The sequence below is a fragment of the Sarcophilus harrisii genome, chromosome 2 (genome assembly GCF_902635505.1).
Source record: "Sarcophilus harrisii chromosome 2, mSarHar1.11, whole genome shotgun sequence".
Lineage (NCBI taxonomy): Eukaryota > Metazoa > Chordata > Mammalia > Dasyuromorphia > Dasyuridae > Sarcophilus > Sarcophilus harrisii.
Window position 1 is genome coordinate 512,709,920 of NC_045427.1, and position 22,906 is coordinate 512,732,825.

The 22,906-nt window shown below is 35.6% G+C and overlaps 1 protein-coding gene across 3 annotated transcripts in view; it reads right to left on the reverse strand.

Moving 5' to 3' along the window:
- Positions 1–22,906, reverse strand: part of THSD4 (thrombospondin type 1 domain containing 4) — an 850,332-nt gene that overhangs the window by 307,001 nt on the left and 520,425 nt on the right. Inside the window, exon 1 of one of the 3 annotated variants that reach the window (XM_023498513.2) lies at positions 18,443–19,579. The exons of the other annotated variants lie outside the window; for them this stretch is intronic. Coding sequence (XP_023354281.1) covers positions 18,443–18,514 — 72 coding nt within the window. The 5' untranslated portion in view covers positions 18,515–19,579. Of the gene's footprint in view, positions 1–18,442; positions 19,580–22,906 lie in introns of those variants that run through there. 3 annotated transcript variants of the gene reach the window in all.

Consider the following 22,906-nt stretch of genomic DNA (forward strand, 5'->3'; position numbering starts at 1 on the left):
ATAAAATTTCCTTGAAGTTTTAGCACCTGGAACAATCATCTCTCTCTCTCTCTCTCTCTCTCTCTCTCTCTCTCTCTCTCTCTCTCTCTCTCTACACACACACACACACACACACACACACACACACACACACACACACTTCATGAATTTTCCTTACCCTTTCTGTTTTGTTTTATACTTTGGAGTAAGGAGAAGAAGGGAAACATAAATGTTCTTAGAGAAGGTCAGTGAATGAAATGCAATGCTTATTTTCTTAAAATAAAGCTTATTCATTGTAGATCTCAAATCACTATATCAATTTAAATTAAAGAGAATATTTTATTTGTAACCGAGAATGCTCAAAAATGTTTGGCATAGTAAATTTTAAAGTATAATTTAATACAGAGCATCAGAGGATGATGTATTTAGAGCTAGAAAGGATCTTATAGATCATTTATTTCAACCTCTTTATTTTAAATATGAAGGAACCAAGGCTGAGAAAGGTTGTAGTGTTCTGGTTGGTTTTCTGGAGATCTCTGGAGCAGTCTTTGTTTCAGCAAAGTAATCACCACCAGAATAGCCAGGTGTTAAAGTCCAAATTCTTTATTATCTCCTTCACAGTCTAGTTTCCTTGCCTGGGGCCCAGGCTAGCTTTCTTGAGGTCTTCCAAAATGTGTCTTGGTCTCAGTAGAGAAATGAAGGAGAACAGGCCTGCCACCAGGGTGGTGTGAGATGGAATGAATCTGGCTGAGTTTGTCCCAGCTTATATGCACTATTATAATTACATTATCATAGGTATGAATCTTGTAGAATAAGTCTCAATCTTGTAGTATATTAAGTACTAAGTACATGTACTAAACTAGAGAACTATTAATCACCACACTAAACTAGATAACCATTGTCTCATCAATTCCACTGAGTTAGCACTTTGTAAAAATCCTTATTTCAAGTATAGAGTGCTGGCCCATAACAAAAGGTGAAATGAATTGCCATATAACACATAGATTCTAAGTGGTAGGATAATAAAAAAAAAATCAACATTTGGATCTAGTTCCTCTACTTCTAAATCTACTTTATTCAGATGGCATGTTTATTAATTTAACATACTTTCAAAATATGTTGTTACTAATGGAACCACACTAAGTAAACTATCTGCTATTGTCACTTAGAAATGGTCATTTCTTCAAAAAATTATGCTACTGAAGCTACTTGCTGGTAATCTTCCTGATACATCTGATTTTTTTTTTACTTTTCCCCTCTTGATTTTTATTTTTTTAAAATAACTTTTTATTGACAGAACCCATGCCAGGGTAATTTTTTTACAACATTATCCCTTGCACTCACTTCTGTTCTGATTTTTCCCTCTCCCTCCACCCCCTCCCCCAGATGGCAAGCAGTTCTATACATGTTAAATAGGTTACAGTATATCCTAGATACAATATATGTGTGCAGAGCCAATTATTTCTCTTGTTGCACAGGGAGAATTGGATTCAGAAGATATAAATAACCCGGGAAGGAAAACAAAACTACAAACAGTTTACATTCATTTCCCAGTTCTCTTTCTTTGGGTGTAGCTGCTTCTGTCCATCATTGATCAATTGAAACTGTTAGGTCTTCTCTTTGTTGAAGAAATCCGCTTCCATCAGAATACATCCTCATACAGTATCATTGTTGAAGTATATAATGATCTCCTGGTTCTGCTCATTTCACTTAGCATCAGTTCATGTAAGTCTCTCCAAGCCTCTCTGTATTCATCCTGCTGGTCATATCTTACAGAACAATAATATTCCATAACATTCATATACCACAATTTACCCAACCATTCTCTAATTGATGGGCATCCATTCATTTTCCAGTTTCTGGCCACTACAAACAGGGCTGCCACAAACATTTTGGCACATACAGGTCCCTTTCCCTTCTTTAGTATCTCTTTGGGGTATAAGCCCAATAGTAGCACTGTTGGATCAAAAGGTATGCACAGTTCGATAACTTTTGGGGCATAATTCCAGATTGCTCTCCAGAATGGTTGGATCTATTCACAACTCCACCAACAATGCATCAGTGCAAGTGATTTTTTTTTTTTTTTTTTGGTTAGGCCAGGCTAATAAAAAAACTATCACCACAAACCTCAAACTCCTACAAAGATATACCTAGAAAAAATTGTGTAAATTCTGTGTGGAAATTCAACCTTCTTTGTGATCATCTTATTTATCTTTGAACCTACTCACAGATCATGCTTCTTCATTCAGTTTTAAAGCACCATTTGGTCCTGTCCTTACCTCTTCGTCGGCACTAGGCACAAACTTCTTCCTCTAGCTATTCATCTGTTAAACACAGATGAAAGAATTCACTAATTCATCTATTTATAAGAGAGAGGGAAGAATGCATGCCCAAAGATGACCTTCTTGGGAAGCAATAAACTGGGAAAATATTTTTACAGTTAAAGGTTATGATAAAGGCCTCATTTCCAAAATATATAGAGAATTAACTCTAATTTATAAAAAATCAAGCCATTCTCCAATTGAAAAATGGTAAAAGGATATGAACAGACAATTCTCAGATGAAGAAATTGAAACTATTTCTAGTCATATGAAAAGATGCTCCAAGTCATTATTAATCAGAGAAATGCAAATTAAGACAACTCTAAGATACTACTACACACCTGTCAGATTGGCTAAGATGACAGGAAAAATAATATGATGATTGTTGGAGGGGATGCGAGAAAACTGGGACATTGATGCATTGTTGGTGGAGTTGTGAAGAATCCAACCATTCTGGAGAGTAGTTTGGAACTATGCTCAAAAAGTTATCAAACTGTGCATACCTCTTGATCCAGCAGTGTTACTACTGGGCTTATATCGCAAAGAGATACTAAAGAAGGAAAGGGACCTGTATGTCACGAATGTTTGTGGCAGCCCTTTTTGTAGTGGCTAGAAACTGGAAACTGAATGGATGCCCATCAGTTGGAGAATGGCTGAATAAATTGTGGTATATGAATATTATGGAATACTATTGTTCTGTAAGAAATGACCAACAGGATGATTTCAGAAAGGCCTGGAGAGACTTACACAAACTGATGCTGAGTGAAATGAGTAGGACCAGGAGATCATTATATACTTCAACAACAATACTATATGATGACCAGTTCTGATGGACCTGGCCATCCTCAGCAACGAGAACAACCAAATCATTTCCAATGGAGCAGTAATGAACTGAACCAGCTACGCCCAGAGAAAGAACTCTGGGTGATGACTAAAAACCATTACATTGAACTCCCAATCCCTATATTTATGCCCACCTGCATTTTTGATTTCCTTCACAAGCTAATTGTACAATATTTCAGAGTCTGATTCTTTTTGTACAGCAAAATAACGTTTTGGTCATGTATACTTATTGTTTATCTAATTTATATTTTAATATATTTAACATCTACTGATCATCCTGCCATCTAGGGGAGGGGGGGGGGAAGAGGTGAAAAATTGGAACAAGAGGTTTGGCAATTGTTAATGCTGTAAAGTTACCCATGCATATAACCTGTAAATAAAAGGCTATTAAAAAAAATAAAAATAAAAAAAAAACAAAGATGACCTTCTTGGTTTTGGCCACACATGACTCAGTTTGAAGAAACTGGAAATTCAAGATGATAAAGCAATATGCATACTGCTCACTGAGGAGGAAGAGCCAATGAATCTATAGATATTTAAGAGATTGACCCCATTCTTAGAGCTCTTTTCATTCTCACTATAGATCTCACCAAAATTATTTTGTTTCCCAAAATGAGAGAGGGGCAATAATTGCAAGCAATTGGCATCTGAAGTACATGTCCTAACTAAACAAGTCTGAACATGGGCTTGGAATTATCTCTTTTTAAATTTTATTTATATTTTTTAATCTTAGGTAAACAATCATCCATTCCAAGGTGAATGTGTTCAAGCCTAAAAGCAAACTTCTGGACTTGGGAAATCTACTGTTCCTGCATCCTTTTGGTGAGAGCTGATTGGTGACAAGGAGAAGATTCCTACCACCTATTCCAAATGCCTTTATAGATAATGAGCACCAATAAGAGGATGAGCCTACTGTGGGGCCGTATCCTAAGTTATGAGTTTTTTGGACAATGTAGAACTGAGCTAAAATGTGGAATTTCTATTTGGTAGCCCCACAGACCATTATATGTTATGGTTTTTAATGTTTTTTATGTTTTTAATAGTATTTTTTCCAATTATACATGAAGATAGTTTTTAACATTCATTTTTGTAACCTTATTTCCACATTAATTATGTCATGAAAGAAGAAACAGAACAAAAGGGAAAAGACACACACATACACAAAGTGAAAATATTTTGCTTCAATTTTCATCCATACTCCATATTTCTCTGGATGTGGATAGCATTTTCCATCGAGTCATTTATAATTGTCTTGGATTATTGTATTGCTGAGGAGAGCTAAGTCAATCATAGTTGATCATCACACAATACTATTGTTACTGTGTACAATGTCCTCTATACTTCACTTAGCATCAGTTCATGTAAGTCTTTCTGGATTTTTCTGAAATCTGCCTGTTCAGCATTTCTTATTGCACAACAGTATTCTATTACATCCATGCACCAAATCTTATTCAGCCATTCCCCAATTGATGTGTATCTCTTGAATTTTCAATTCTTTACTACCACATAAAGAGCTTATATAAATATTTTTGTAACCCAGTTCCTTTTCCTTTTTTTTTTTATTATCTTTTTGGCAAACAGACTTAGTAGTAATATTGTTGGATCAAAGGGGATGCACAGTTTGATTGCCATTTAAAAATAGTTCCAAATTGCTCTCTAGAGTATCTAGATCAGTTTGTGGTTCTACCAACAATGTGTCAGTGTCCCAATTTTCCCATTTCTTCTCCTTTATCATTTTTCTTTACTGTCATATTAGCCAAAGTGATAGATGTGATGTTGTATCTCAGAGTTATTCTAATTTGAATTTCTCTAGTTAATAGTGAGTTAGAGGATTTCTACAACTTCAATTTCTTTGTCTGAAAACTATCTGTCTCTATCTTTTGACCATTTATTCATTGGGGAATAACTTGCATCCTTATAATTTTGAATCAAATCTTTATATATTTGAGAAACAAAGCTCTTATTAGAGACACTTGCTATAAAATTATTTCTCATCTTTCTGCTTTCCTTCTAATATCTGTTTTCCTTGTACAAAATCTTTTTTAATTTAATGTAATCAAGACTATCTACTTTGGTCATAAGTATTTCCCTTCTCCACAGACGCAAGAAATGATTTATTCCTCACTCTACTAATTTGTTTATGTTTTATACTGTTTACCTCTAAATTGTGTATTTATTTTGAACTTATCATGGTATAGGTATGCAATGTTGGTCTGTCTAGTTTCTGCCATAGTATTTCCCAATTTTTCTAGCAGTTTTTGTCAAATCATAAGTTTTCTCAGAACACATTACATTCTAAGGAGGTTTAATTATAAACCTTCCAAAAAGGATAAAAGTGTGAGCAAAATATGTTACTGAATTTGTTAGTATAAATCTTGTAGCATTTCTTTTGGGCTTAGGGGGGAAAGCTGTTCCATGGTTTATTTACATTACACATTTTAATTTCCTAGTCCTTTCCAATGGGAAGATCTAGACATGAGCCAAAATGTAAGCTTTAAACAAATTTACTTGGGAAATATAATGAGTCAAAGAGTAAGAAAAAAGAGAGCATAATTTTTTTCATTAAAAACCAACCTCCTTCAGGACTGAACTAGGTCCAAAATACATTCCTAGGTCCCAAGCAAAAGACTTAAGAGAGTAAATGTGTGCTCAGACACAGGACTCAGCAATCCAGTGGTGAATCATAGTTGCAAATGTCGATAAACTTTTATTAAATGCCTACTAAGTGTAAGATGGGAACTCCCTGTAAGATCAGGGTACTCCCTGATGGAGAAGGAAGGAGAAAGATAGAAAAAGAAAGAAAATACAGTCCCTCATCTAAAAATGCACTGCATTGATTCACATCATCACTTGGAGGATAGTGTTAAATACTGCCGTCTAAGAGAACTGAGTGTAAATCTTACCTCTGACAACATTGTTTTGTGAACCAAGGAGAGCCTTAATGAGTCTGAGCCTTAATTTCTTCAATGCATTATTGTGAAGGTAAAATTAGATAATGTATACAAGTTCTTTTGTAAATACTATAGTGCTTCCAGACATTATTACTGCTGAGACGCTTGTAATGAATTTTTAGTTAGACAGAAGCAATAATATGTTGCAAAGGCTCTGCTACTATGTTCCAAAAAGGATATACTTAGAAAAAGCCCAAACTGCCTTCCTGAACTGAATTCCTGGATAATGAATCATTGAATTTTGCAACATTTAAATATGTATTTTCTATATCAACTACTAGTTTACTATTTATCAAACCTCTATTGGGATATTGAAGAAGGGAAGCAAGTGATGTGGAAGAGAAAGCTTTTAAAAAAAAAGGTTGTTGAATACTGGGGAGTAAAGTAACATATGTGGGGTTCCTACTGAAGAGGAAAATCCTAAACCATTTGAAGGTGAAGATAACGCTTAAACTCCAAGGCATGATCTATAAGGTTCGCCCAAATGAAAGATGCATTAGTAAAGATCAAAGAAAGAAGACTTTGGTAGTGGTGGCCGATGATTGTGACTGTTTCAAGAAGTTGTCTTCACTGGGGAATGTAGTCATTGTATGAAAAAAAGAAATAATAATAGTGACTTTTGATTTAGCACTTCAGTTTTTGTAAAATACTTTCTATTTGTTAATTCATTTAATCCTCACAATAACCCTGGAAACAGGTTCTATTTCCATTGAAAGATGAGGCAACTAAAGATGAGAAATGTTAAGGGTCTGGCTTAGGGTCACACATATATTGTCCTGGGAAGATATTGATCTCAGGTCTTCTGAAATCCAAGTCTAGCATCTTCTAATGGCCCTACCCATGACTTGCCACCCTGGACAACTACAGTCATCTAGTATGTGAACACAGATGATTCTGCCAGAATGAATCCAAGAGGAATTAAAGATTACAAAGTTTTGGTCAAAAAACTAAAGGTCTTAAGGCCACAAGTGCTGTTTTATCATTGCTGCCAATCAGAGTCAAGGACTTTATGAGAGAAAAGGAGAATTTGAAAGTGAACAGCTGATTTAGAAGGTAGTGTCTGAGAAAGGGATTAAGATTTCTGTACTGTGGTTTAAATTATAAGAATGTAGAGCTCCTGGGTGTTGCAATGAACCTAAAACGGAAGAATACATATGCCTAGAGTTTTAGAAATCTGAGCAAATAGACTATAAATGGAAAAAGAATTGGAGACAGAGAAAACTGACTATGTAGGTACCATAGAGAAAATCTATATTAGAAGAAAAAAATAGTATCAAATGCTCCCAGATTCCAAAGAGGCAAAGTCTAAGATAGGAGCCAGGATATATAGGAATAAAACTAGATCCTAGAACTAGAGATCTTAAGTGTCAGAGGGTACTTAAGAGCAATATCTGCAGGATCTGGCTCCTTTTGGCTCAGAGTCAATTGTGAAATTTTTGGTGGGAGTATTGATATCTCAGAAATTGATACCAATTCTCTACCTACCATTTTGGTGAGTTTTTCATCATTTACAAGCACACCCTTAGCAACAAGGCAAATGACCTGATAGATGATGAAAAATAAAATAATGGGGAGAAAGATATTGGAATAGCAAAGATATACACATGTGAAGAAATCCTGGAAGTAGAAAGATTAACAGTATAAATAAGAACAATATTCTCATCAGAGTGTACTACAGACCAACTCAAGTATTTGGGAAACATCTCTTGGTACTCTAGATTTTGGGGGAATATATTTCAAAGTTTTCAGAAAAAGTAAAGATACCATCCCATGGTTTGTAATTCACCAATTGGAATAGGAAATTTTCAAGATGTAAATTATGAAAGAGAAAAGAGGGAAAGATAAAAAAAAAAAAAAAGGAAAAATGAGACACATACAGTCACACAGGTAGATAGACAAGATTTGGAGAGGGATAATTTCTAAAAGGGGGAAAAAGGCCTCCTTGAGGTGGTAATGTTTTGCCTGGACTACCTGTAGAAAGGGGAAGATTTTAAAAAGAAGAGTTCATTATATTTTCTACAACAACTTTAAGAAAACTAATTTAGTAAAAATATGTCATGGATAAATTGGATTTAATATATAATTTAACATAGTTAACATGTATTGAACTACCTGCCATTAAGGTGAGGGGGTGGAGGCAAGGAAGGGAAATTTTGGAACAGAAGGTTTTGCAAAAATCAATGTTGAAAAAATTACCCATACATATATTTGTAAACAAAAAGATATAATAATAAAAATAAATTTAAAAAATATGTCATGGATTGGAAAAAGAAGTTAGGGAACTATTTCAGTAGTTCAGAAGAACTAGGTAGTGGTAGTGAGAATTGGCAAGAAAGGATGTAGGATTATAGAATCACAGATTTGGAGAAGAAGAATCTTTAAAAATAGTCAAGGCCAATTTCTTCATTTTACAAACCAAACACTGAAATTGCAAAGAAATGAAATGACTTATCCCAAGTCACACAGATAGCAAGTGGCAGAGTTGCAATTCAGATCTACCTTCTCAGTTTCCAAAGCCACTACTCTTTCCATTGAACTAGATTGCCTCCACTGATGGAATATAAATGTAAAAAATGCACCCAAGAGATATTAAAAATGAAGAACCGAGAGGTGATTAATTGAACCTTGCACTCTGAGGACAAATAATCAGCAAAAGGTGATACCAAGGTTATAAACCTGGACAACTGGGAAGATGGCATCACCATTAGCAGAAAAACTGAAGTCAGGTAGAATATGTGGTTTGTATTAAGAAAAGAATGAGCTTACTATCATAAATGTTAAATTTGAAGTGCTGGTGGCAACATACACAGTCTAACTGGGATGTCGTTGAAGTATGAGAGTTCTTCGCCATAAAATAAGCAGACAGTTGAATCTGATTGACTAGATAGGCTCTGAACGTAAGAAAGTATATCAAATAAGATCTAAGGTCAAAACCTGTGGAATATTCACATTCAATAGATGACTGAAAGATGAAAAGTCAATAAAAAAGCTAGAAATGAAAGAATGAGAAGACTGGTACAGGAACAGCTAGGTAGTTCAGTGGATAGAGCACCAACCCTGAAGTCAAGAGGACCTGAGTTCAAATCTGACCTCAGACACAACACTGTGTGATCCTGGGCAAGTCACTTAACCCTAATTGCCTCAGCAGAAAAAAAAAAATAATTGGTAGAGGAAGCAAGATACTGTAGTGCTAGTTAATTTAAGAGGCCAAACTACGGAGAGATTAGGAGTGCATGGTTTAGAAAGGAGGGATGTCTAGATAGATCATTTACTTTATAAGATAAGCAGTGAAAGGAAGGTAAAAAAATAAAAAAATAGCAAGAGTAAATGGCAGGATCAGGTGAAGGTTTCAACTATATATGTGTGTAAGAATTGATGATGATGATAAAGCACCTAACATTTACATGGTAATTCAAGGTTTGCAAAATACTTTATATACTTTGACTCCTTTGCTACAACAACCCTGTGAAACAGCCATTATTATTATGCCCATTTTACAGATGAGGAAACTGAAGCTTAGAGAAGAATTAAATGACTTACCCAAAGAAATACACAGAGAGAAGATATTGGTACAAGAAGGAATGACCAAAAAATGGTAGAGAAAGAAGACAATCATAAGAGAAATGCAGTACAAAACCAAGTAGATTTGTTTAATAGGAAGTCATACTTTTGAATCAAGTGTTGGTTTCAAAATTTATAGCTTCAAAATAGGATCAGAACAGAACTAGGAGAACATTGTACTTAGCAACCTTGTGCAGATGATCAACTTTGATAGACTGTTTTTCTCAGTAATAAAACCCTCTAAGACAATTCCAAAAGACTCATGATGAAAAATGCTGTCCACATTCAGAGAAAGAACTATGGAGTCTTAGTACAAATTGAAACATACTATTTTCACTTTTTTCTTATTTTTCCTTTCTTTTGGTTTTTCCCTTTTGTTCTGATTTTTCTTTCACAATATGTGAATGTGTTTAATATCATTATATATATATATATACATACATATATAAATCTTATAAAAGTAAATGTCAAAAAATAATAATTTTTTTTAAAAAGAAAAAAAAAAGATCACAGATTTAGAACTGGAAGGGACCTAGACAAAGACAATCAATTTGCACTCTGCAAATAATGAAGCTTGTGCAAGGTCATATCCAAGGTTTCACACTTAGTAAGTGGCAGTCAGGATGTGTACATAGAGTTAATGCTTTTTCCACTCCCCTGTGCTGAGGCATATTCTTGGCTGATCACAGGGAAAGCTTGCTCCTTATTTAGACAGCAAAGAAGAACATCATTTAGTAGAAAAAATGTTCCCTTAGGAGTTTAAGGTCATGAGTCCAAATTTCATTTCTGTTACTACTCTTTTCACCTTGAACAACTTGCTTAACCCTCAGAGATTTAGTTTCTGCTTTTGGTGGGAGAGAAATTAATGAATATTTTATAATTACATGTAAAAACTTTTTTGTTTTATATTTGCTTTTAAATTTTTTTTAAAGTTCCAAATTCTTTCTCCTTTTCCTACCTTCTCATTGAGAAGATAAACAATTTGATATATATTATTCATGTGCAGTCATGCAAAATATATTTCCATATCAGTCATTTGTAAAAGAAAACATAGATCAAGAAAAAAAAATTGTGTAAGAGTGTGCTTTGCTGATGCTGATCTGCATTCAGACTCTTTCAGTTCTTTCTTTGGATGAGGATATAACTTTCTATCAAAAGCACTTTGGAATTGTCTTAGAGCATTGTATTGCTGAGAATAGCTAAGTCATTCACAGTTGATCATTTAACAATATTGTCATTAATGGGTACAATGTTCTTCTGTTTCTACTTATTTCAATGCATCAGTTAGCTTAAGTCTTTCCAGGTTTTTCTGAAAGCATTCTGCTTGGATGCAACAATAAGACTATATGATGATCAATTCTGATAGACATGGCTCTCCTCAACAATGAGATGATTCGAACCAATTCCAATTGTTCAGTGATGAAGAGAGCCATCTACAATAAGAGAGAGGACCTTGGGAATTGAATATGGACTACAACATAGCATTCTCACTCTCTGCGTCGTTGTTTGCTTCCATTTTTTTTTCCACAGGTTTTTTCTTTCTTGATCCGATTTTTCTTGTGCAACAGGATAAGTGTAATATGCATACATATATTGGATATAATATATTTTAACATATTTAACATGAATTGAACTATCTGCCATCTAGGGGAGGGAGTAGGGGAAGGAGGGGATAATTTGGAACAAAAGGCTTTGCAAGGGTCAATATTGAAAAATTACCCATGCATATGTTTTGTAAATAAAAAGCTTTAATAAAAAATTAAAAAGCATCCTGCTCATAATATTTAATAGCATAATAGTTTTCCATCACAATCCTATACTACAACTTGTTCAGCCATCCCCCAATTAGTAGGCATCCCTTCAGTTTCTAATTCTTTGCCACCACAAAGAGAGCTGTTATAAATATTTTTGTACATGTAGATCCTTTTCATTTTAAAAAATCTCTTTGGAATACAGACCGAGTAGTGGTGTTGCTGGGTCAAAGGGTATATACAGTTTGATTATCCTTTGGGCATAGTTCCAAATTGTTCTCCAAGACAGTTGGATCAGTTCACAACTCCACAAATAGAATATTAGTCTCCCAATTCATCCACAGACTCTCCAACATTTGTCATTTTCCCTTTTATATCATATTATCCAGTCTGACAGATAAAAGGTTACCTCAGAGGCATTTTTTCATATGGCTATACATAGCTTTGACTTCATCTGAAAACTGCCTGTTCACATCCTTTGACTCTATCTGTTGAGGAATGACTTGTATTCTTATAAATATGACAGTTCTCTATATTATTTGAGAAATGAGTTCTTTTCTGGAGAAACTTGCTGTAAAATTTCCCCCTAGTTCCTCTGATCTTTACTGCCCTGGTTTTATTTGTGTAAAACCTTTTTAGTTTAATGTAATCAAAATTACCTTTATTTATATTCTGTAATACCCTCTCTTCCATTAATCTCACTTTTTCTTATTCCCCTCTCTTATTACTTTTTGTGAGGAGAAGATGGATTTCTTTTTACAATTAAGTGTGTATTTTATTCCCTTTTTGAACCAATCTGATGACAATAAGACTCAAGAGTTGCTTGCCACTTCCCCCCATCCCATTTCCCGCCATTGTAGAAGCTCTTTTATACCTTCTTTGTGTGAGATAATTTACTTCATTCTAACTCTGCATTTTCCCTTCTCCCAATTCATCCCTAAATTTTACCGTTAAATTTTTTTATATCATCCCATCACAGTCCACTCTATCTATATATATATTCTTTCTAACTGCCATAATAATAAGAAAATTCTTAAGAGTTGCAAGTATCATCTTCCCATATAGGAATATAAACAGCTTAAATTTATTGAATCACTTATGATTTCTCTTTACTGTTTACCTCTTTATGTTTCTCTTGAGTTTTATATCTGAAAGTCAGATTTTCTATTCAGCTCTAATCTTTTCATCAAGAATGCTTGAAAGTCCTCTATTTCATCAAATAATTCATTTCCCCTTCTGAAGGGTTATACTCAGTGTTGCTTAGTAGGTGATTTTTGGTTATAATCCTGGTTTCTTTGCCCTCCTTTAATGTAGAAGTTGCTAATCCCAAACTTTGGTGGTGTTGCATTGCTATTTTCAGAGCTAGTTCTGGGGCTCTATAAGTTTTCAGTTCTTTCCAGGTGGTATGAACTAAGGAGAGTATGGCCATAGTTATCCTGACATGGTTCCATGATATATGAATTGTTTCTTTCTGTCAGCTTTTAGTATTTTCTCCTTGATCTGACAAATCTGGAATTTGGCTAAAATATTCCTGAGAATATTCATTTTGTGATCTCTTTCAGGAGGTAATCAGCATATTCTTTCAATTTCTATTTTATCTTTTGGTGTAGGACATTGGGCCATTTTCCTTGGCATTTAAAAAACATATTTATTTTATTTTAAATTTATGGAATAAAACAAACATTTTCATATGTAGCATAATGTAGCATAACAAAAAAAGATTATTGAAGTTTTTAAAATAGACAGGTTTTTTTTTAAATATGTCTAAGTTTTTTTTTAATCATGTCTTTCAGACAGTCCAATAATTTTTTAAATTACTTCTCCCCAATCTACCATGTCAATTATTTTTCCAATGAGACATTTCACAGTTTCTTCGATTTCTTAATTCTTTTAATGTTTTTTCTTAGTGTGTGTGTGTGTGGGGGGGTATCATTAGCTTCCCTTTATTCAAATCCAATTTTTAAGCAATTATTTTCTTCATGCAATTTTTACATACTTTTTCCTTTTGATCAATTCTGATTTTAATGAGTTTTTCTCTACAGTAAATTTTTATGCCTTCTTTATCATTTAGAGTATTCTGTTTTTTAAGGTGTTATTTTCTTGGTGGATTTTTTTTTTTTGGTCTCTTTTGCCAAACTATTGACTTTTTCTTAATGATTTCCTTGCATCACTCTTATTTCATTTCCCACTTTCCCCCTTCCTCTTCCTTAATTTTTAAAATCCTTTTTTGATCTCTTACAGGATTTTTGGGGGGTTATCCTGAGACCAAGTCACATTTTTCTTTGAGGCTACACACATATTTAGCTGTTTTGATGTTGTTCTTTTCAGTGTGTGTTTTGATCTTCCCTGTTACCATAGTAACTTTTATGGTCAGGTTTTTTATTGTGGTTGTTTGCTCATTTTTTCAGTCAGTTTCTTGACTTTCACATTTATATTAAAGTTGGGTTCTGCTCTTCAGGGTGTACAGGGCATTATCTCAATCTCCAGGGTTTTTGTGCTGCTATTTTCAGAACTAGTTTTGGGTGTCTGTAACATTTCAGTTTTTTCAAGGTGGTATGAACTAAAGAAATGTGTGGTCACTGCTCTCCTGTCCTGTGATCTTATCTATAAGTGACCACAAGCACTCTTTTCCACCCTAGAACTGTGTCCAGGGTCCCTGCTCTTGCTAAATGCTCTTCTACATCCTGGAAGCAATCCAGAACTACTTATGGCAACAGAGTCCTGTTCACAGTACCAGCAAAAAGTTCCTTGTAACTTCCTTCTGACTAGTTGTCTGACCCTTTTGTAGTCTGTAGGCTGAGAGCTCCAGAAACTGCTGCTAATTCAGTCACACATACCCATTTCCACCTAAAGCCTGATGCTAACTTACCTGGCATGGCCTTCCTAGTGTGGCGCATGCTGGACTCTATTCCATTCTCAATCCAGTGAGACTGAACTTTCCTGCTAATCTAAGTTATCTTAGTTCAGAAAACTGTTTTAACCCATCTTTTTCTTGTTTCTGCTGCTTCAGAATTTGTTTTAAAGAATTATTTTAATGTTGTCTGTAGGGGAATTTGAGAGCTCACATGAGTCTCTGCCTTTACTCTTCCACCATCCAATCTCTCTCTGAGTCTTGATTTCAAATATAAAGTAAGGAATATAAACTAAATGGCCTCAGATGCCTATTATCTTGAATCATTACACACTTCTACTACCTAGTGATAACATGCTTAACTTGCGGGTTGCATATATCTTAGAAGAAAAACAAAAATTAACCCATGAAATACTAAAGCTACAAAATAAGGACCAGATGGCAATATTAAATCAGGTGACATTAAATCAGCCTGGTAGAAACCAGGAACATAGGTGTTCAGAGAAAGGAGAGAACCAGAATAGTGGCAAAATACTTGGTGAAAGATTTGAAAGCAACTACATCTCCAAGGTTATATAGGATTTGGATGAGCAGAGAGGACAACATTCTAAGAAGAGGGAAGAGCAGGAACAAAGCCACAGAACTGGGAATGAGGATGGCTCATTGAGGAGGCCTGTCTAGCCACAGGAGAAGGTGTGTAGTTAGGGGTACAGCAGGGGGTAGAGACGAGAAGAAAATGACTGGTTTCTGCTTAGTTGCCTATCCCATCATCCAGGCTTAATGAAGAACTGTCAGACCTCTGGCAGCACAGAGGTGGTTGGCAGTCAGCAGGGGGCTCCATGGCAAAATTCACTTGTCAGCCTATTGAATTTTTCAAGCCTCACAAAAGTAAATTCCAATGAAAGAGAAAGAATTATAGGGGATTGCTTAACCAGCAATATATCATATAAGCAGTAAGAGGGAAAAAAATAAAACCTCTAGTCTAGAAACACACACGTGCAAAAACTCCATCTCTTTTGCCCTTCTATCCCTGTCTTTCTTAAAACCACCATGTGCAAATCTATTCCTTTTGGAAAAAACAAGGTATTTCACTTAACACTTATAGGTTTCTCATTCTTCAACACATAAGTCTCTACTTCACAAAACCATCTGAGAGAGAGGGCAAGTTACACAGAAGCCAGAGGAAAAAATACTTCTATCCTCTTGCTGCTCCCCTACAAAGAAAAGTGGCTTCTGGCACTCTCCTGGTACATACAACCTTAAATTCTCTGCATTGTTTTACTTCCTCCGGGATCCTCAGAGGGAAACTGAACTTTACAGGTCTTTGCCGTTGTTACCCTCCTGCTAAGAGCAACATTCTGAATGCTTTAAATCCCCGCCATCTGACTTTAGCCTCCCCTGAAACACAGAACGTGAAAAGATGAAAGAATGAATGAGTTGTTCATTGTAGATCTAACCAAACCTTAGCAAATCAAATCCATGTTTCGGAAGGCAGGCATTATAGTCACCAGTGCCCATTTATGCCAGAAAAGGGACTCCAATTGTAGTTTCAGATTTATGATGTCAACTTCCTTTTTCTATGCACAGAGCTTTTACCTTTCTTATCTCCACCCAGCCCATCTGCATTTCTCCTCTCCAAGAGAACATCAAATACTTAGAAAGTAACAGAAGAACAGTCATAAAAGGCAAGCCACTCTATTCCCAAAACTCGTCATGATTTTAAGAAGCCAAATGCCACAGGAAAAAAAAAATTCTTAAGACGGAAAGATAAAACCTTCAGTTTGGGGAAGTTTGTTTCTTCTCTTCATTTGACTCATGTGTTTTTGTTAACATCCAAAGAGAAGATAATTAAAACCTACAAGAAAACCAGCTGGCGGTGGGGCAGGAGTTTGGGGGGGGGAGTCTTGGTGACTTCAGGACTATGCCACATGTTTATGGGTGAATTTTCTAAGTAACACAGCAATAAAAGGGGGAGGGAAGTTCTTATAAATAAATGCCACATTCTTCAAAGCTTCACATAAACTACATTCTTTTTCAAAGGGGCCTCTCCTTCCTCATCACTTCATTTCCACCAAAGGGGAAAAGATTCTAATAATTTCCCAAAACAGTATTTACAGAGTCAAAATTTTGCAGCAACTAGAAAGACATATACACACATATACACACATACTCGCACACACACACACACACACACACACACACACACACACACACCTAATACAATGATCTGTAGCAAAGGAGAAACAAAGAACCAGTCACCTTTTTACTTCCTGTTTTCTCTATCAGGTCTCATAATTAAGTGTATATAATTTGATCTGAAAGGCAGATCCTCTCTGGCTTCCTTTTTAGAATACAGTCTATATATCATCAAAAAATGGAAGATCCATTTATAATCCCCCTTTCATTTTTTATCTGCCTTGCTGATTATAAAGTTTAACAGATCAGCTTTGGTCAAAGTGTATGACATGACTTACAGCACACATAAAACATACATGCCACTGTGGCCTTCAAATGTAGCTAGTCGTTTTCAGGTAAGTCCAGAGACTGTCCCCATTCTCTCTGCTAATAGGGGTAATTGGCACACTGTAGCATTGTTGCTGCTCTGTGATTTGCTCTTTATGGGGGTCTCCCTAGACCATATGTGCATGCAGCCGTGATAGAAATATTTTCCATATGAGCTCTCTAGCATGCTTAAGTGCTTCAGCCTGAGTTAAGGGAGCCCATTTGTCATTTGCTTTGCACAGTAAAAAAATCAACAGGGAAGTTTAATACTCTGGCTACAAGTACAGGGCAATGAACAGCTTTCAGCTACTCAGATCACTAACGCATTCAAACCCACCAAACCTCCATTCAGGACTTTAATTTCTTCAAAAGACACAGAAACTGTTGTGTGGAGAGCAGAGGGCTTCACGAACTAATAACCCAAAACAACCGCTGTTTAATATGAGAGGTTCCTACTTCAATGCCTAGAAGCCACATGGAGGTTGGGAGCCTCAGTAATGACACACCCTAAACCACAGCTGACTTGGAGGGATTTTCACTTCCACTTCTCTGTTAGCAGGGAAAGTAATTACACTAGGCTTCCCAAAGCTGCTCAGTCCTCTGACAAGCCAAACAAAAAGGGCTAGGAAGCCTCAGTACCATCCTTCAAAAAATGGATTTTTCACTTAGATTTTTGATACTTTCCTTATTGTTACACCAGGGAAAAGAAATTCTGGATAACTACTGTATCTCTCCAATTGCATGAGGGATGATTCTACCAGACTTCTGTGAGTAGGAAGTCAAAGAAGAATCCAAAGGGTTGGAGAATGAGTTACATACTTATCCATAGCTGGGGAACAGGGGACATATTTCGATGTGTCTTCCTACCTAAATTTTCCCCTAATTCCTCTTTCCCAATATTTTAAAATTATCTATGGTACCCAAGGTTCAACAATAGGCCAAACCCCTTTTTAGCAAACAAATTAGGATGATCACTATGAAGACAAATGACTTTTTAAAAAAACATTTCTGGAAACATCATATAAACAAGCTAACATCCCACACTCCTGCTGGCACTCTCCCGTCTGGACCTCATGCACACTCAAGATCCTGATGTCTGGTCCTGTCACACTGCTGTCACTCTTCAAACTTAGGGCACAAAGGTGACTAAACACATTTTATAGGAACAATGAAACCATGGAGGAAAGAAGAAAAAGGGAAGTAAGGAGCAGGATGGAGAGCAAATTAAAGAAATGCAAAAACAGAAGGTAAAGGGGAAAAAATAACTACTTCAGTATCGTACACATTTCTTTCTATATAATACGCACAGGAAAACAAAATTCCAACCCTTCCTGGAATCAGGTATGCACTACTTCTCTTATTATCACTAGGAGGAGAAATGTACATGCCAGAGAAATCCCTCACATAAAAAAAGGAGTGCCCAGGATGGTAATATGAGGAAAAGTTTCTTTTCAGTTGTTAGACCGATTTTAGAAGATTATGGATTGTTTTTTTTTCCCAAGAGAGAAGGTGAGGGGGAAAAGACTATATCTAGAAGAAAGCAAGGCAATTGTAAAAATTAAAGACAGAACATTACCCATTGTCCAACAGAAAAACTGTTCCCTGATCCCTCTTGGTAGATAGAAGAGGAAACATAATACTGACAAGAATATAACTTTTGACAAGATATTTTGCTTGGCTTACCTCTCCCTCAGGTCTTGCTAACACTGCTGTTTGAACGTAGAGCAATGTTAATATCAGGTAGCTGACAAACATTATTACCCAAAGTTAGAGCTACCCTAGAGGAGAAATCCGTCTGCCAAGTACTAACAGCTAGCAGATGCACTTGTGTCTCAGGATCCCAGCCCTGGAGTTCTGCTACACAGGCACCATGCTCGCTCGCTCTCTCTCTCTCTCTCTCTCTCTCTCTCTCTCTCTACTACCAGGAGCTCTGCTCTCAGTCTCAGCTCTGAAGACAACTGGTAAGCTGATCTCTTCATGTAATAACTTCTATCGAGTGGGGGAAGGGAAGAGAGCCAGCTGGGAGCTGGGGGGCTGCAGTTAAAATAAAGCAGAAAGGGGAGGGACAGAAAATGATCAGTGTGGAGTTATGCATCTGGCCTCATTCATGAAACAAGCTCTGAAGGTAAGCACTCTATCCATGTGTAGGCAGGAGCGGAGGTGGGGGGGAAGGGGGAGGAGAGGGTGCTGTCAATGTCTCATTGGTGCAGACAGGCAGGCTTGGCTGCCGAAGAACTAAACTGTAAAACTTCCTACTCACACCAAGCTCAAACTGGGTACTTAAAACCAAGCGCAGTGTCCCCCCTTCCATTACTTCAAGGGAAGCTTTGGAGGGGAAAGCAAATCACAATTTACTCAGTCTGGGGATCATGTAAATGGAAAGAGGCAAAGGGGGATAGCCCATCTTTGTAGAGATGATGCTGCCCCATAGAAATACAGAAAAACTTCTATGTTTGATTACAGATCAACCAGAGAACAGCTTCAACTGTAACTTCAATGAGAAGCACTCCCAAATCCTGAGTTTGGGAGTGTCTGAGATGGAAACTGCAGACCTCTCTTAAGTACCAGATTCAAACCACCAGCTTCCTGCCACATATCTTCATCTGAATATGACAATATCTACCATTGAGTATATATAAATATAAACTAATTACATTTCTTTAAAACTCAGTTTCTCCTCTAACTTTCCTAGTGCTCTCAATGGTATTGACATTCTTCAAAGCATTCACACTGGTACCAGTAAAATAATTAATTTCTATTCAATAGCAATATGTGTTAATACATGCACATATTCACTGAATCCTGGGGAGGGGGGGGGAAGGAAAGGAACTCTATGGTCCTGCTCTCCAGAAACCTATAATCTACCAGAAGGGCTAAAAAAAACTTATAAGATTATAAAATTATATATATATATATATAATATGTATATACATATATATACAATCTTATAAGATTAGAAAATGAGTTATGAAATTCTTCCCTCTCATTCGTCCCATGTCATTAAATACTGTTGAATTTATCTTCATAATTGCTTTTTTAAAATTACTTATTATTAATATTCATTTTTTTTGAGAATTTTTGAGTTCCAAATTCTCTCCCTCCCTAGTCATTGAAAAAGCAACAAATGTACGAATGATTTCACATTCAACTCTGCTTTACCATTCCCATTGGCAAAATAAATTTGGGCCTACATCACCTCTCACCTGCACTGATACAGTGATTTTTCACAGGTTTCCTTGTTCCTAATGTCTCCCTACTGCATTTTATCCACACAACTGCCTTTTTAATCTTCCTGATATACAGGTCTGATCATACCACTTCCCAGCTCAGAAACTTTCAATTATTCTCCATGGATTATCAAAACTTCCAAATTCTATGGGCCTAGTACATCACACAATTCATCAAAAAAAAAAAAAATGAGAGAGAACAACTAAATATTCAGTTTCCATGAACCCAAATCTATTAAGTGGCTGAGAGAACTGAGTTTCTTTAAAAGTCAGACATTTTAAAATAACATTGTCAGCTTATTCAAATAAGCTACTAAGTACAATGGTAAGACAAAATAATGGATTGATTCCTTTTTTAAAAAAAATTAACATTATAGGCAGATTCACTCAAACATATTGGCTTTTCTCATTAATGGAATTCTAATTTTTAAGCTATGACTTATTAATATTTTATATTATGTTAAGCTTTAGTGTCAATGTGCTATGTTCACTTTTTTCTCTTTCTGTTTTTTTTTTTTTTTCTCTCTCATGGTATTACCCTTTTGTTATGATTTTTCTCTCCCATCATGATTTATAAAGAAAGGTGTTTTTATAAGATGAAAGTACATGAATAACAGGGAAAAAATTTTACTCATTTTACTTCCCTCATACCCACTATATTTTTTTTAAGTGGGAGGACAACAAAATCATCATTAAAATGACATTTTACTACCTCCAGAATTTTGCCTTAACTATATTATATACTAATATTCAGATTTTCTATATAACAATCAAATTGAACTTTGGTTTTGCCATCCTTTCCTCATCCCTGCCTTCTGAAAACGTTTGCTTTCTTCAAAATTCGGCTGAAGACTTGCACATTCATTAAACATTTCTTGATCCATGCAGGTGAAAGGGATCTCGCACATTGCAGTAACCATACTGTAATTTTGATATATCTTTAGTCCCAATAACATACTATACTGTTTAAATGTGATATTTATTTGTATACATGTCCTTGTCTTCTCATTAGGTTGTGAGATTCTTTGGAGCATTTTATTTATTATCTTTCTTTCCTTAGTTCCTAACATGGTGTCAATATTTTGCAGAAACTTAATGAATATTTGCTGAATTGAAGCTTCAATTTGTTTCACTGAATCCAATGAAATTTAAAAGTCAATAGATAGTAAACAGAAAGATCTTACATTCTTTATGCCTCTCAGACAGTTGAGAGATTTTAAAGACATGATTTGCTTTGGAAAATCTATAAATGTTTGCCTGTTCCCACCTTGATTTTTCATCAAGAATACTACTAATGTGTACATAAATTATTCTCAAAATAAAGATTACAGAAATAAGAAAACAAGTGAATGAATCTATAGTTTCTGATGACTTCTTAGTCGCCTCTGACTTAAAAAAGTCACACTTCTATTCCTTTTACATTTCTTTCTTTCAAATATTTTGAGTATTAGTTTCTAAAAAGGAGCATGTAGCTGATGCCATGGATAGGGTGCTGGACTTGAGTTAGGAAGCTCTAAGTTCAAAGAAATTTACTTCTGGATGCCTAATCTTTTTCATGTAAAATGGAGATCTACTACACAGGACTTTTGTGAGGGTAAAGTACAATAATTGTGATGTTTACACAGCAGTGCAAACAAAGTGTTTTAACTGTTGTTTAGTTATTTTTAATTGTATCCAACTTTTTGTGATTAAACTGGGACTTTCTCAGCAGAGGTACAGGAGTGGTTTGCCATTTCCTTCTCCAGCTTATTTTATTGAAATGGAAACTGAGGTAAACAGGGTTAAGTCACTTGCCCAGGGTCACATATCTAGTAAATGTGTGAAGTTGGATTTGAACTCGGGAGTCTTCCTGATTCCAAGTCTAGCATTCAATTCATTGTGCTATGGAGCTGCCCCAAAGTGTTTTATTAATGATAGTTATTAAATAGATTTAAATGACTTTGTCTATGGCATAGATTTCTTATCTATTTGGTAAGTTCCAGGAATTTCACCTTAAGTGTAATAAATAGGAGAGTTCAAATGAGGTAATTAGACAATTACTGCTAATGAGAAATCAGCCAATAGCACAAGAGTCACTGTGCTAAGAACTTGAGGATTCAAAAAGTAAGCATTGTTCCCTTCTTTGTACCAGTAATTCCCAACATCTTCTATATTGTCATGCATAGTATAGGTTCCTAATACTGACTGAATGAAGCACTAAAACCAAACCCCACAATATCCGCTATTAAGGAGTATATATTCTAGCAAGAGAGATGACATAAAAATATCTAGTTATGTAAAACATGAACGAAATATATGGAAGGGGAAGGCATTAGTAACTGGGGAAAACAGGAAAGGCCTCCTGCAGAAAAGGAGATTTGAGCTGAATTTTGAAGAGACAAGAGGTGAATTAAACAGTCAAGAAGCAGGGTAAAACATTCCAGGCATGGGAAATAATGCCAAGGTACAGAGATGGGAGATAGAGTGGCATTTCTAGGAACTACAAGTAGGAAAAGTGCCCTTAGAAAAATACCAGCAGATATATCTATTTCACACATGTTCATATCCTTCTGGCTTAATCTACATATAATTTCAGAATAATCTGGTTTAGCTGAAATCCATGCCAAGCACCCTGTAGGACTATTTTCTCCTCAATTACTTTTCACAGAATCATGGAATCTGAAAGTTGGAAGAGATCTTAGAAGCTATTTAGTCCATTCTAGACATGCCAAAGAATCTAAATCTTTCCAATTCCCTTCACTAACAATTCTACACCCCTTATCTACCAAAACAGTCCCTTATTCTCTTAAGGAGAATTATATCATATAGAAACTTTTGAAACCTAAGTCTGCATCTATGCAATTTCGACCCATTGCCTTAACTCTGTCTAGAGCAGTGGTCCTCAAAGTGTAGTCCAAAGAATTATTAGGGTCTCTGAAAT